This window comes from Podarcis melisellensis, assembly GCF_964234715.1.
Source record: "Podarcis melisellensis genome assembly, chromosome: 13".
Classification (NCBI taxonomy): domain Eukaryota; kingdom Metazoa; phylum Chordata; class Lepidosauria; order Squamata; family Lacertidae; genus Podarcis; species Podarcis melisellensis.
This window is the reverse complement of record NC_138545.1, coordinates 13,650,809-13,666,879: the sequence shown is the minus strand read 5'-3', so window position 1 is coordinate 13,666,879 and position 16,071 is coordinate 13,650,809. Positions and strand designations below refer to the sequence as shown.

At 42.4% G+C, this 16,071-nt stretch overlaps 3 protein-coding genes across 3 annotated transcripts; 2 read left to right on the top strand and 1 right to left on the bottom strand.

Annotated features, from left to right (window-relative positions):
• Positions 1-375: 375 nt before the first annotated feature.
• LOC309354723 (olfactory receptor 11G2-like) lies at positions 376-2,186 on the bottom strand (the record flags this gene model as incomplete). Its single annotated transcript, XM_081884986.1, has 2 exons — positions 376-456; positions 1,260-2,186. The coding sequence occupies 2 exons, from the start codon at positions 2,184-2,186 to the stop codon at positions 376-378; spliced, it is 1,008 nt and encodes a 335-aa protein (XP_081741112.1).
• A 5,172-nt stretch (positions 2,187-7,358) lies between these two features.
• LOC309354673 (olfactory receptor 11G2-like) lies at positions 7,359-8,297 on the top strand (the record flags this gene model as incomplete). Its single annotated transcript, XM_081884937.1, has 1 exon — positions 7,359-8,297. The coding sequence occupies one exon, from the start codon at positions 7,359-7,361 to the stop codon at positions 8,295-8,297; it is 939 nt and encodes a 312-aa protein (XP_081741063.1).
• Positions 8,298-12,930: 4,633 nt separating this feature from the next.
• On the top strand, positions 12,931-13,869 carry LOC309354666 (olfactory receptor 11G2-like; the record flags this gene model as incomplete). Its single annotated transcript, XM_081884932.1, has 1 exon — positions 12,931-13,869. One exon carries the CDS (start codon positions 12,931-12,933, stop codon positions 13,867-13,869), a length of 939 nt encoding a protein of 312 aa, XP_081741058.1.
• Between the last annotated feature and the right edge of the window lie 2,202 nt (positions 13,870-16,071).

The window sequence follows — 16,071 nt, the reverse complement described above, 5'->3', positions numbered from 1 at the left end:
CTGTTCTTAACCTGAGGTACCACTTTAGCTAATGGGACCTCCCACTGCCATCGTGCCACCACCGCACAATTTCTGTTCTCATCCTGAAGCAAATTTCTTAACCCGAAGTACTATTTCTGGGTTAGCAGAGTCTGTAACCTGAAGTGTCTGTAACCCGAGGTACCACTGTATCTATATAGGCTTATAGCCATTCCAGAACAGTTAACCCACCAAAATGATTTATTCAAGGGACAATCAATACCAGGCTTATTCTTAGTGTGGCATCACTTTACCCTTTATACAAATAAAAGAGACTCTGCAAAACACCCACCACAAATTACAGTATACACAGATTTGGAACAAAGACTAATAAAGACTAAACATAAGTGATAAGAACTAGAAATTGACAGAGGTTTTCTCATCCAATAACAGCTCACTAGGATGATGCAAAGCTTCTATCTCTGCTTCCTGTTGCACCTGTTAAGAAAATCAGTGACCTTGTCTGCTTTATGCCAACATCCTCACTGTTTCCATAAGCCCGCCTGGGAGATATTTACCAAAAATAATCATTTTACAATAACATATTTCTTTGTTATTAAAGTGAAAATAATTAGAATTTACTCCAAATGCAGGGTGGGGGTCCTCAGTCACACTCCTCTTCCCAAGTCACACTCTCACTAACCCTGCTTCACACCTCAAGTGTTTTTCCCTTGATGGAATGTTTCCTTGAACTTAGCTGATGCCTCTTGCTTGTTTGGCTGGAGAACAGAGAAGGTTGTATGAATGTTTATGGAAACTAACCCACAATACAAAGCTAGAATTCACATTCAGTGCTCTGCCTGCTTTCACCTCTGGCCCTGCCCACTCCCATATGCTCCTCTGGAAGACTGACAAGAAGGCAACACAGCCTTTGGTCTGAATAGGCTTCCCAACCCTGATGTTATCATGGGTGGTGAGATTCATTTCATTATAATTTAGCAACTGGCCATCAGACAAATTGTGAAAAATCCCAACAAATGGTTTCGGGTTTCTTCTTAAAGCTAAGAACTGAACTGCCTTGTCGGGGAATGTGGTCATTAGGTAACTATGAACTCATTCCTGATTTCTTATCATACCTTAGATTGTTTTGGTGTGCTGTGCAAAACACATCAGCAGAGAAAGTTGCTTCTCTCTATCCAGCTCTGTACATATCAGCTGTACATACTTGGGTGCTTTGCTTTGTTGTTGTTGCCTCCTCTCCCCACTTTTTAAGTTGTTTGCTTTCTCCCCAGTGACCTCACCTTTCTCCTCAGCAACCTGCCCACTGCCTCTTTCACCTGATCATTCCTCAAGCAGTAGATCAAAGGGTTGAGAAAGGGTGTGATGGCTGTGTAGAAGAGGGTCACTGCCTTGGTGACCTCTGATTGGCTTTCTCCACCTGGAATCAAGTACATCCCTGCAACTGAGCCGTAGAAAAGTGTGACCACCACAATGTGGAATGATATGGTGGAGAAGGCCTTCCTACGATTACCTTGGCTAGAGGTTTTCATCAGGGTGAGAATTACAGTGCTGTAGGACAGCACAACAAAGGAGACATTGCCTATAATCAGACCATTGAGGCAAATCTGGCTGAAGAGGGGAGCATTTCCGAGTGGCGGGCATGCCAGGGCCAGAATTGGTCCAGGATCGCACAAGAAGTGGTCAATGGTGTTAGATCCACAGAAGGACAACAGGGAGATCAAAACTGCTGGGACAAGGTACCACAGGAAACCAACAACCCAACATAGAGCTACCAGAGTGTAGCAGAAGTGTGGGGACATTATGTGTGGGTAGCGTAGTGGGCAGCAGATAGCCAAGTACCGGTCCAAGGCCATGGTTGAGAGGAAGAAGCATTCAGTACAACCAAGTGAAAAGAAAATGTAGAACTGGAGGAAGCACTCATGGAAAGAAATGACCCCTTGAGGGGAAGCTAGGTCAAAAAGCATGCGAGGCACAGTGGTGGATACGTAGCACATCTCTAACCAGGAGAAGTTGCTCAGTAGAATATACATGGGAAGTTGAGCCAAGTGGTTGTCTAGAAACACCAGTGTGATAATGGTGATGTTCTCCACCAAAGTGAGCATGTAGAGAATGGTGAAAAAAATGAGGAGCAGGAACCGTTTGTGCTGCCCAATTCCAAATCCCAGCAAAATGAATTCCTGGACAGAAGTCGTATTGTCCATCTCCATTTGGAACCAGATGGATGAATGATCACAGTAAACCGCATGGAGGTTATGTCTGCCTTCTTGTCTCTCTGTTACCACTGAAAGACAGAGGAAAAGTAAGGGAAAGTGATGCTTCCAACTTCTCTTTCAGATCACAGTTGATTATAAAAAGCAAACATGGTAAATGTATTCAGAATAGTTTGGCTTGGGTTAGTGTAATCTTGAACATATCCAAGGTTGACCCCTTGACCCCCTTATTGTGAATATTGTTCACAGTCTTAGAGAAGTATCGTCACTTGCCTCCTGGAACCTGAAATGAGGCATTTAATTCATTGAAATTAAATAGCTGCCCACCAGCCTTTCTCCTAATTTTGCAATGGTGCTTGTGTGTGTACACACACATGCACAATATCTACAAAATGTGAATATTGGGATAAATTATATTTAGAAATGCATCCTTTCATAAAGGATATATTTTAGAAATGTGTATTTTTCAAGAAAATCCATTCAAAAATGTTATTTTAAATGGGAGTTTTCTTGTAGCTATTAAAGTACAGTTTAATGCAGAATCAAGACTGAACAGACTTATGAATGAGCACCTGCAAAAGTGACATTAACTAGAAATACACTCATCTACCTACAATTTTATTCCTAGTCTATCCTCCCTGCACCACCACCTTTTGTTCTTTTGCAGATGGGTGACCCCTTCCCAAAAGCTTCTCAGCTCTTTCCTGAGACAAGGAGCAAACATAGACCTGTCAAGCACCTTGAATGAAAGTCATCCCATCTTACGTTACTAAACAATTTAATTGATACTTTTGGGTGAGATCTATTCTAAAATTCTATATTAGTGCAATACCTTTATTAGACCAACCAAAATGTCAAAAAATAACATGCAGGCCTTCATGTTCCCTAGAATTCTTCATCAGACTAGATGTCTAGCAAAGTTGTGGGGTAGGGTGCTGGGGAGAGGAGAAGAAACTTTGGGTGGTGGCAAAGCCATGAGCCTACACCTTGTACAAGAGCCTTAAGATGGAGCATAGGAAGGAGGAGAGATGTGACTAACACTCTTCTCCCATGTTCCATCGTAAGACTCTTGAGATGCAGATTCGTGGAACAGTCAACTCCTTCCTACAACCCTTTCATTGTGTACCATCAAGCCCAATGAAGCTTCCACTCTATTTTGTGACATTCCAGTTGACCTAATAAAACTATTGCCCATGTGATTTAGAGATTTTTTAAAAAAGGTCCAGTGAGGTTACTTTAAGTTAGTTAGTTAGTTAGTTAGTTAGTTAGTTAGTTAAGGTGGTGTCAATTTGCAAGATAAGAGGGTTTGTAGGCTCCAAATGAAGGCAGAGAACCAAATCCTTTGTTTTGATTGTTAAATAAAAATCAGGGATGCAGCTAGGAATCCCAGAGACATCTCACAGCCTTTCCCAAGTACTCATCTATGTCTCTCTGACCACACACTTCTATAATGATCTATCATATTTCCTTGAAGCAGCCTTCAACTCTTTCTAGAAGGTGGCATTCATTCAGATCTCATCCTCCCCATTTCCACTCCAGTCTCCATTTCTTTACCTCAGTAGTTTTCAATACATTCTTCCATCCAGCTGAAGGCTCATCACAAATGTTGTGTCAGGAATTGTAGATGGAAACATGTTGCTGTTCCCTCTGCCTTACACGGGTGTTCAGTTGTCATAGTCATGGGCTATATGAGAAGAATGAGTGAGTCTTTGTATCTACTATGGAAATCTTGAATGCTTCTGTTAAATATTAAGTGTCCCTTGGGAATGTATCCCTCAAGAACCAATGCCATTAGCTATTAAAAGCCAAGAGACAGGTTACTTCCTTCTACAACGGTGAAAACACAGATAATTTCCATTGTTAAAAACCTTTCTTTTCTTTCTGGCTAAAGAGGGACTGAATATTCTGATTGTGCTTTGTGTGAATTCATTCTACCCATTTTTGGCTCTGCTGCTGACTTGTATTTACCCCCAATTCATTGGACTCTGAGGCAATGTTTGGTTATTTTTAATCACCTTGGTTGAAGATTGTGGTGAAAAAAGTTACCTCAACAGGTATATCATTCTCTTACTATGTCTAAAGGGCACCAAATCAATGGTTAAACAGAGCTTTTTGGACATAGCTTCAATGACCTTCATGGGGACCCTGTTCCCCTCAGTCACTGGGGTTACCATGCCTCCCCTGTAAAGATGCGATACCATACTTGGGATACTTAACAATCCCTAAATATAGCAGGGTTTTCTCTCTGGTAAGGTTTAATGTTCTCCTTCCAATTTATTAGATGGCAGATACAATAAAACACGAATGAACAATGGATACTTCCCTTCTAGCGACACAAAGGTGGATTCTGTCATCCAAAATGCCCCATTACACAACCCCTCCCTGGCCACTCTTATGAGTCTCTTTGCTTCAGGACTCCAAGAAGTCACTCACAATGCAAGTGGCAATGTTATTGAATAAGACCATTGTTATCAGACCACTTATGATTCCTCTATCTCTTATGGTCATTGCATGCTTTCAGTTGTATTAATGTGCATTTTTATTAATGCTATTTATTGTTAATGTTTTAAAATGTTATAATGGTGTCTTTACTGCAAATAAATAAAAAGAAGAAGAGTAATCAGATGGGTGCATTGTGTCGTGGAACAGGTTCTGTGGTGGAATTTGGAATTTGGAGCAAGTTCTAAAGCCCCCACTCTCTGCTTCCTGGAATCTGAAGCAAAACTAGCTAAATGTGCAGTAATCAATTGTGACCGAAGTGATCTGAAGCACTGATTCAGACCAAGCCTTTGCCCAAATAATCCCACAAAAATAAAATCTCTATTACATTCACAATATTAAAATAGTAGCACAGTATGAACCCTGTTACCAGATAGGAATGAAATATTTAAGATGCTTTAATTGACTTTTTAGCTGAAATTTCTTGCACTGCAGGGGGTTGGACTAGATTATTTATTAAGTTTATATGCCTCCCTTCATCAAGCAATCCCAGGACAGTTCACAGAATAAAATAAAAGATAAAACACAATTAGATAATTAAACTGAAACAATCTTCTTCTTTGGCGATCACTCGTAGCCAAGTAAGATTGTCTTCCATAAACACGGTTTTAACAATGAGTTTGTAAAACTATAACCACCTCCTTCCCACAGATACATTTTAAAGGCTGTAGGATATTAATCAGCCAAAGGCCTGGTTGAAGAAGAACGTTTTTGCCTGGCGCCTGATATAATATAATATATTTATATTATGAAGGCGCCAGGCAAACCTTCCTGGGGAGCCAATTCCACAAACAGGGAGCCACTACAGAAAAGGCCCATCCTTGTGTTGCCACCCTGTGGACCTCACATGAAGGCGGCACATGAAAACTCCCTTCCCTTCCCTTCCCTTCCCCCTAAGCTTCATCAATGAACCAAAGCTTTACACACAGAGAACCCAAGTTGAAAAACAGGACCACAGTTTGGGCACAGGCCTTGCTCAGATTCTATATGTTGGCAATCTTATCAGTAAACCAGCTATCAAGCAGCAATGAGTCAGACCTAGCTCAGTATTTTTTATACTCACTTAATAGTGGAGTCCCAAACTGAATAAGATATGGGGGGGGGGTAGGTAAGGCCCGCCCCACACAATCACATGGCACGGTGCACTCACAGTATCTGAATGGCAATGCCCATCAAATTTGGGGGGCCGTGCTCCCCCCCAAAAATATTTTGTTGAGGGAGTCAAAGACCCCTCAGCCCTTAGGAGTTGGCTCCTATGCCCCAGGGCTTCAGCCGGGGTGTTCAGCCGTTTCCAGAGATGCCCTACCACTAACCTATGGCCCTTCCCCTAAAAAACTTCCAATTGGTTTATTTCTGAATATGATTTGGCCACATGGCACACCACCAAACTTCCTCAATAGTTTGTGAGTTCCTCCTTAGGTTCTTTTACTCAGGGGTCAGCAAACTTTTTCAGCAGGGGGCTGGTCCACTGTCCCTCAGACCTTGTGGGGGGGCCGGACTATATTTTGAAAAAGCATAATGAACGAATTCATATGCCCCACAAATAACCCAGAGATGCATTTTAAATAAAAGGACACATTCTGCTCATGTAAAAACACGCTGATTCCTGGACCGTCTGCGGGCCGGATTTAGAAGGCAATTGGGCTGGATCCGGCCCCCGGGCCTCAGTTTGCCTACCTATTCTCTAAGTGTTCCACAACCTTAACCATAGTAATACACAAAGGATTGTAATCGGTGACTTTTCTATTTCCTTTAGTTAGTGATCTTATTTTATTTGTGATGTGTGTTTTGCTGCTTGTATTTTAAAATTTATCTCAATATAGAAATCCATTTTTAATAAAGACAATAAAAAGAATGAGAAGCACCTTCCAATAACCCAATTTGGAGGGTTTGGGATGTTAGCAAACTAAGATATTATAAATTATAAGGTCTTCAGCAATCTCTGAGGAGCTCCTGCTTTGAAGAAAAACAGAATTACCCTTGATAGGGCAATTCCCAAGAGTGCTTCCTTTCTTCAATTAAAACCTATGCAAATCTTTTCAAATAATGCTCTGAGCTTAGCATGGTACCCACAACTAAGGTTTTCAGACACACCCTGCAGTGCAGTCCTCAGCCAGTTCTGAGCAGGTGCAATGACAAAATTAAACATCCATGGACTCTAAATGCTGAGACTTTATCTGCATCAGGTCTTTGGATGGTAGGATCAGCTTTCTGTGTGCTGTTGAGTTGAACGCTTTGTTGTCTTGGAGGACAATTTTTTTCTTGACCCAGATTCAAGTTGCTGTCATCTACTTGCCTGAAAGTTGCTATACATTCTTCAGAGATCCTCAATGTGAAGAGGTACTGAGACATTTCAAACACAGCAGTAGATGAAAAAGGGTTCCAAAGGAATAGATTTCTAAGGACTGATGTCAACCCACCCTGCCACCTCACCTATTGGCATAGAAACTTCTTTAACCCTCCCTTTCTCCACCCAGCACAGTAGTTCTACCTTACTGGTATTCTTCTTCTGCAAATTAACAGAAACCAGTCCTTATCTCAGAAAAAGCTTAATGCTGAGGACAACTCAGGCCACATCAACAGAGACTTCATCCATTCCAAACATCAGATTAACATTTTAACACTTGATAATTCGAGGCTAGCTTCCAGGCAGTTTTCTGTGTGATCCAGATGGAGGTGGCCAATGGGACCACGGTGCAGGAATTCATTCTGCTGGGCTTCCAAGTTGGACCACAGGGACGCCTGCTCCTTCTCATCTTCTTCACAGCAGTCTACACCCTCACGTTGGCTGAGAACTTCATCATCATCATGATAGTGGTTCATGATGCTCGCCTGGCTCGCCTGCCCATGTACATCTTGCTGAGCAACTTCTCCTGGCTGGAGATGTGTTATGTGACGTCCACTGCACCATGGATGCTCTTTGACTTGTCCTTCCCAGGTGGGGTCATCTCCTTCCATGCTTGCTTCCTCCAGTTTTACATCTATTTCTCCCTTGGTACTTCTGAATGCCTCTTCCTCTCAGCCATGGCCTTGGACCGGTTTTTGGCCATCTGCCACCCACTGCGCTACCCACAAATTATGTCTCCAGATTTCTGCTATGTCCTGGTGGCTGCATGTTGGATTGTGGGCTTCCTGTGCTACATTGTACCAGTGTTTTTGATCTCCAGGTTGTCCTTCTGTGGATCCAATATACTTGATCACTTTGTGTGTGACTCTGACCAACTCTTAGCAGTGGCCTGTCCTCCCCTGGGGTACCTCCCCCTCTTCTGCTTCATTGTCACCTCTTGTGTGATTATGGTCACCTTCCTTTTCATTGTGGTCTCCTACGCATGTGTAGTATTCACCCTGGCAAAAAGATCAAAGGAGAGCACTGGCATCAAGGGTTTTTCTACAGTGTCTTCCCACCTAGCAGTGGTGGCATTCTTTTATGGATCTGTGGCGGCTCTGTATATAGGGCACAGTGGAGAGAGTCACAGCGACAACACTAAAGTGATGACTCTATTTTATGCTTCTCTGGTCCCTATGCTCAACCCCCTCATCTACTGTCTCAGGAATAATCAGGTGAAAGAAGCATTGTTCCAGTTGTTGAGAACAAAGAGGGTGATGTAGGAAAGTGGAGGGGAAAGGGATGTATTTTATCTGGAGCAAAAGTGGGAGGGTGGGTGACTTGCAAGCAATTGTTTTGGGATCGGATAGGCAATAAAGGATATACCAAGTGTGTACTTCAACATGTTTTATTGGTAGATGAGAATATGAAGCAGAAAGCACAGAAAAGCAGATATAACATACCACCCTTTCAGTTGCTGGGAGATCATCTCCTGTGCAATGGTACAAAACTCCTGAGAGTGAAGTTACATCCTCTCAAGTCCTTCCTATTCTCAAGGTCTGTCTGACAATTTCACTCAGCTTTATATACAGTTTTCATGTCTTAAGATGAAGCTACCTCATCTTCTACCTTAATGGCTGCTAAGTGCAGAGCCTATGTGTGACTTTAAAGGACTGGCTGATAGCCAAGGAGAAAGCTCAATTTCCTGTGCTAACCCTATGCACTTAAGGTAACTGGCAGCTGTTCAGTGCTATAATTCAGTGGCCAGGAAGGAAAACCCACCACTGCTCTTCCTGGTCTTAACCAGAAACCCAGCAGCCCTTAATCATGAGCTAATACATTTCTATACCTTATTAACTCCTTAAAGGATACAGCCTAGAAGGATTTTAATATTAGTCACTAAGCAGTTTCATGCCCCTATATTGGTTCTACATAAGGCATCAAAGAAATAACTTGTTGGAAGCAATCCACCTCCTCATGATATCACTGTCCTTCTTTGAATTTCCAGTACGGTGGAGCCAGCTCTGTTTTCTTTAGCTTTGATTATTCATTTAGCTTCCATCACTGCTGAATACATTTTTGTTCCAGCAGACTTTCGTAGATGAATAAATGAGTCTTTACCATTAGTTAGGCTCCTCATCCTTTTTTAAATGTATTTGTTGTACTTCTGTTTTTAATGTCTTTTAACTCTCTTTAAATCACATTGAGATGGTGGTTTGAAAGACAAGTAATATATTAATTGTATTTATACGAATAGCAACAACAATTTTATGGTCTTGCCTATAGGAAATCCACATTATGGATTTGGTGAAGTGTTGTGGCTCAGTGGAAGAGTATTGACTGCGTACAGAAGGTTCTGGGTCCAATCAAAGGCATCTCCAGGCAATTGAGACATACACTTGCCTGAAATCCAGGAGAGCTACTGCCAAACATTGTAAACAGTACTTTGTTAGGTGGAAGAATGACCTGACTCAGTATAAGGCAGCTGCCTATGTTTCTATTGCTGCTGTTGTATAATTGAGGTGGGAGCTGGATAATTTGTCTGTTGATTTATGCTGCATTTTACTTCATTCATTGTATCCTGTCCTGAGAACTTTGGCTGAAGGGCCATCTAAATAAAACAATGAAATTAAGAGTAATTCCCAGGGTTTGTTTATTCCACTTTTCTTTTTTCTAGTTGTTAATTTCCCAAGCCCTTCACTATTGAGTCCCTGGGTAGCGCTCTGGGTGGGGTGGTTTCCTCCTGGGATTTTTGGATCTGTCTGTTTAGTCTGCATTCTATCACTATGCTTAGAGGTGAGTTAAGGGAATCATGTACCTGGGTCAAGGATAGGGGGAAGAGGGGAGAAGGGTTGCCACCCTTGTGATGGTACCGGTGATTGAAGGTATATGGGGGATGGGGCAAGAGGGCACTAGTTATATCAAAAACCTAGTCCCTTCTTCTTTACCCACTATATCTCAGAATGTGGGGGTGCTGGTCAGCTGACCCCCTAGTCAAGTATTGTTGCTTAATACCAAGTCTGCCCAGAAGGAAATATCTATCCAAAATTTGATAATTGATGAGGGAGGTAACTTGACCTCTACAACTGAGACCTGGTTGCCCTCTGCTACTCCAGCAGTGTCCACTCTTGTACTCAATGCAGCACCAACCACCTGATATCATACATAGCAATTCCATCTCCCTCACTATGAAAGTAATTTACACAGTGTCTGGGTCTGAGGGATTGTTTGGGATTGTGTTGGGCCAGAGAGACAGAATGAGGGCAGTGGCGTAGCGTGGGGGGTGCAGGGGGGGGGGCCCGGGCGCAACATCTGGGGGTTAGGGGGCGCAAATCCATGGGTTAGGGGGCGCAAATCCACGGGTTAGGGGGCGCAAATTACTTGCCTTGCCCCGGGTGCTGACAACCCATGCTACGCCACTGAATAAGGGTGTTGTTTGTCTTCCATTCACTCCACAGTACTATGACCTCCCTAACTGTGCTGGCAGAGGTGTCTTAGATGCCGTGTTGGATAACCCAATCACAGTAGTGTTGAGGGACTTCAATAGCCTTGGTGAGGCTGCCTCAAATGTGCAGTCTCATGACTTCATGGCCTCTATGACAAATATGGGGCTGCACAAATCCTTGATGTTGTATTTGCCACAAAGTGGGGTTGGGGAACATATTCCCAACTGAGCTTTGGGCTGAAAATGTCTACTTTGTGCTGTAGGAGTGGATCGATTCCTGAATTCTTTGAAGGTCTTTTCATATGACATGGCTGGTGCTCCTATTGGGGCTCATTTCACACTGTAGCTTGGTGAGATGGATCAAACCATGGACCCTATAGCTCCTGACTGCCCTCATCATTGCTGTGGAGTGGAGCAAGTTGATCTCTTTGGTAGTCTTGTGACCTGGTTACACATGAGATGAAACAGAATGGTTGACAGACAGAGTGCAGGTAGCATACATCTCAGCCTATATTTGACTGAACAGATATGAAATCACATTACTGTGCCTTTCACATGGATGGGGCATCAGTAAAGAAAGTATCTGTCCACCACTACTTGTTTCCACAAGTCTCGTAGTTTGTTAAGGGTGCTAGGAATTATAGCTCTGGGAAGTGTTAATTATGGTTCCCAGATTCTGTGGGGGAAGCCATGATTATTAAATTTCCATAGAATTTCTGTAAAATGTATGGTAGGGTGGAACTCAGAGTTCCCAGGGAGAGATCACTCAGAGTTCCCAGAGAGAGCAGCTCCTGTCTTCTGGAATTCCCTCCCCACAGAGCTGCATCACTATACAGCATTTGATGAATGCTGAAGAGACACCTACTTACCCTGGTTTCACTAGACTCACCCTTTTGCTTTGATTCCAATTTGGTTTAACTGTGTATACAACGTTAAATGGTTGTAAGCCACCCTGGGATTGGCTGGTGAATGCAGGATAATAAATTTGATGATGATGATGATGATGATATGCTGAATCAGACCTTTGGCTCATCTAGGCTGGTATTCTCTATACATACTTGACAGGGGCTCTTCAGAGCTTCTGCCAAGGGTCTTCAGCCCTGTCTGAAGATGCCAGGGACCGAACGTGGGACCCTTTGCATTCAAGCATGTACTCTACCTCTGAGCCTTGCCCCTTCACCTAAAAAACCCCCAAAACATTGTTTTCAGACTATGATCAGGCTACATAACTTACACAACCAAACATCCTCAATAGTTTGCAAATTCCTCCTTAGACTGTTTTACTCTAATTGTCCCTCAGGTTTCCACACAATTCTCTAAGGAGTCTAATCAGTGACTTTCTTATTTCCCTTAACCAGTGGTCTTGTTTTATTTGTTGTTCTACCCTTTTTGCTGTCTGTATTTTAAGCTATATTTAAACATAGAAATCCATTTTTACTTAAGAAAAAAGAAAAGAAAAAGAGAGCAAATACCAATAGTTCCAATGTGGAGGATTCAGCACGTAAGTAAACAAAGCTACTATACATTACAAGTTCTTCAGAAATCCCGAAGGAGACCTTGTTTTGAAGGGAAACGAAATTAGCCTTGCTAGGCAAGTTCCCAAGAGTCCTTCCTTTCTTGAATGAAAACTTCAGCAAACTTTTAAAATAAATGCAGTCTTTTCTTTCTCAACTACCAAAGTCAGCCCTGAGCTAAAGGATGAAGCATCTGAGCACCATGAATACTGGGACTTTATCTGCACCAGGTCTTTGGTTTGTTGGAGGAGGTTTCTGTGTGCTATTAAGGTACAGAAACATTGGGTTATTCCCAAACCAAGAAGGGGTGTGGTGGGAATTTTAGAAGGCTAGGTTTTTTAAGATGCAACCTGTGACAATTCCAGTACTTTTGATGCTTCAGAGGACAAAGCCAGCTGAAACAAATTCATATTGTTATATTCTATTTGCTTAACATACCATAAACAATGTTTAGGTAGAAAGAAGGCTGGGAGATTTTTGGTCAGTTTCACGTTGACCATCAGTGAGTGTTGATTACTAGGAGGTTTGTAAAGAATACTGGACCTGACTACTGATTCAGAAAGTTATTTATATTCTCAAGCAAAATTGCATTCTCAGGAGTGCCTGAAAGCTACTGTATAATTGTCCAGAGATCCTCGATGTGAACTTTGCCTGCTATATTTAAAGCATATTAGTAGACTAAAAAGGAATCTAAAGGAAAAAAGGATTCTAAAGTCAGCCCACCCCTGCCACCTCTATGTTTAAAGCATATTAGTAGATTAAAAAAGGATTTGAAAGGAATACATCACTCAGAACAAGTCAGCCCACACCTGCCACTTCAAATATAGTTAAACAAAATTGTTAACTTTCCCTTCGTCCACCCAGCACAAAGACTTTCTCCATTCCAAACATTAGATAGCCTTAGTTTACCACTGAAAATGCAAGACTAGCCTCCAGGCGGTTTTGTGTGTGATCCAGATGGAGCTGGCCAATGGGACCACGGTGCAGGAATTCATTCTGCTGGGCTTCCAAGTTGGACCACAGGGACGCCTGCTCCTTCTCATCTTCTTCACAGCAGTCTACACCCTCACGTTGGCTGAGAACTTCATCATCATCATGATAGTGGTTCATGATGCTCGCCTGGCTTGCCTGCCCATGTACATCTTGCTGAGCAACTTCTCCTGGCTGGAGATGTGTTATGTGACGTCCACTGCACCACGGATGCTCTTTGACTTGTCCTTCCCAGGTGGGGTCATCTCCTTCCATGCTTGCTTCCTCCAGTTTTACATCTATTTCTCCCTTGGTACTTCTGAATGCCTCTTCCTCTCAGCCATGGCCTTGGACCGGTTTTTGGCCATCTGCCACCCACTGCGCTACCCACAAATTATGTCTCCAGATTTCTGCTATGTCCTGGTGGCTGCATGTTGGATTTTGGGCTTCCTGTGCTACATTGTACCAGTGTTTTTGATCTCCAGGTTGTCTTTCTGTGGCTCCAATATACTTGATCACTTTGTGTGTGACTCTGGTCAACTCCTTGCTGTGGCCTGTCCTCCCCTGGGGCACCTCCCCCTCATCTGCTTCCTTGTCAGCTCTTCTGTGATTCTGGTTACTTTCCTGTTCATTGTGGTCTCCTATGCATGTGTAGTATTCACCCTGGCAAAAAGATCCAAGGAGAGCACTGGCATCAAGGGTTTTTCTACAGTGTCTTCCCACCTAGCAGTGGTGACACTCTTTTATGGATCTGTGGCAGCTATGTATATAGGGCACAGTGGAGAGAGTCACAGCGACAACGCTAAAGTGATGGCTCTCTTCTATACTGCTTTTGCCCCTATGCTCAACCCCCTCATCTATTGTCTCAGGAATGATCAGGTGAAGGAAGCATTGTACCGGTTGTTGAGAACAAAGAGGGTGATGTAGGAAAGTGGAGGGGAAATGGAGGTATTTTATCTGGAATAAAAGCCAAAGGTAGGAGGGTGGGCTTATTTGTTGCTTTGTGTTTATAACTGCTTTTAATTATCTCATGCATACAACGTTTCGAGACTGTGGTATAGAATTCAATATATAAATTAACTGTAACAAGATGAAGAACAATCATCTTATGGTCCATGTTATTTTATTACTACTACTTTGTTTGGGCGAAGGGTTCTAGCTTTTGCATGCAAAGTGATTCTGCCTTATTTCCTGGCATCTCCATGTAGCTGGGAGAGACGTTTGCCTGAAATGCTGGAGAGCTGCTGCCAGTCAATGGACTAGTTATCTGACTTAGTCTAAGGTAGCTTTAAATGTTCCTATTGCTGCTACTGTGTAATTGAGGTGGGAGTTGGGTAAATTTATTAGTCACTGCTACGCTGGTGGAGGGCAGAGTGCCATCTCCCTTGAAGGAAATGGCAATGTATCTCTTTCTTAAGCAAATCCTGGATCCACCATTGTCACTTGAGTACCAGGTACCACCAGCAGCTAGAAGTGCCTATCTACTGCTCCATCTAGTTCATCAGGTATGGGCCCTTTGGGACAGAAATGACTTGGTCATGATACTCCGTGCTCTGGTAATTTCTAAACTGGATTACAACAACAAAGCACTAAAGTAAGGCTGCCTTTGAAGACTTTGCAACTTCAGCTGGTTCAAAATCCAGTTGCCTTTAGAACTCATATGACTCTAAAACATTCTTGGATGTTAATATCAGTAGATGGGGCCCTCATTTTGGGGAAAAAATCCCATGAGTCCTCCTTTTTTGAATTAAAACTTGAGCAAACCTTTAAAATATAATGAAACCTCCTTGCACCAATGACTCTGCATCAGGTCATTGGTTGGCTGGAGCAACTTTCTGTGAGCCCTTGAGATACAGAAATATTGGATCATTCCCAAACCAATAAAGGATGAGGTAGACGTTTTAGAGGGCTAGGTGATGGACCACACCTTACATATCAATATCAGCATTTGCAAGGCTGTTATCCTTAAAATTAACACATTTTTTTGTATTTGACATGTAGGCAATTGGCTTTCCTCAACCCAGGCTCCTCTCCAATATGCTGGAGAGTGACAAATGATAGGCAACTACCTAAACATGTGGTGGCAATGCCCAGAAGTTGAAAAAATGGAAGAAAGTTTTTGCAGAAATCTCAATGTGGATCAAATGGATGGTGTTGTTTGTTTTGATTATAGGTTATAGAAAGTAATGAATGCTGTAAATGAAAGATTAATTTTATATATTATAGTAGATTGAATATTATGTTAAATAAGAAACTCTTAAATCTATGTGTATGTTACACTGAATTTTAAATAAATGTAATCTGAATCCTGGAATATTATTCATGGGGGTAATATATATTTACTTTTGTAATAAAGTTTGTTATTTAATATCAAAGTGGGGCAGAGAAAAAAAAATAAAACAATGAAAATTAGAATAAATAGAATGGTTTTCAGTGGTGTTTATGCCACTTTTTATTTTGTTGACTGCTTGTTTCCCAAGTCCTTCACTAGCAATTCTCTGGGAATCAGTGTGAATCTCCCTGGGTGAAGGAGTGAGGGAAGTGTTTGCAACAGTCTGCAGACCACAGTTTGGAAACACCTGCTATATGGCCCCTGGTACTCTCTGTAGGCCACACTCTTCTTTAGCCACAACCCTTACCCTCTGGGCTCACCCTACATCACCACTGCACAATAACAACAACAACAAGGCAGCTTCCAAAAGAATATTAAAAACACAATAAAATATCAAACATTAAAAACTTCCCTAAACAGGGCTGCCTTCAGATGTCTACTGAAAGTCAGGTAGTTGTTTATTTCCTTGACATCCGATAGAAGGGAGTTCCACAGGGCAGGTGCCGCCACCAAGAGGGCCCTCTGCCTGGTTCCCTGTAACTTCACTTCTCACTGGGAGGGAGCTGCCAGAAGGCCCTTGGAGATGGACCTCAGTGTCCGGGCAGAACGATGGGGGTGGAGACACTCCTTCAGGGATACTGGGCTGAGGCTGTTTAGGGCTTTAAAGGTCAACACCAACACTTTGAATTGTGCTTGGAAACATATTGGGGGCCAATGAAAGTCTTTCAGGACCGTTGTTATATTGTCTAATACCCTTCTTGAATGTTTTTGTCTGGCTAGAATGTATCCTTGGATTG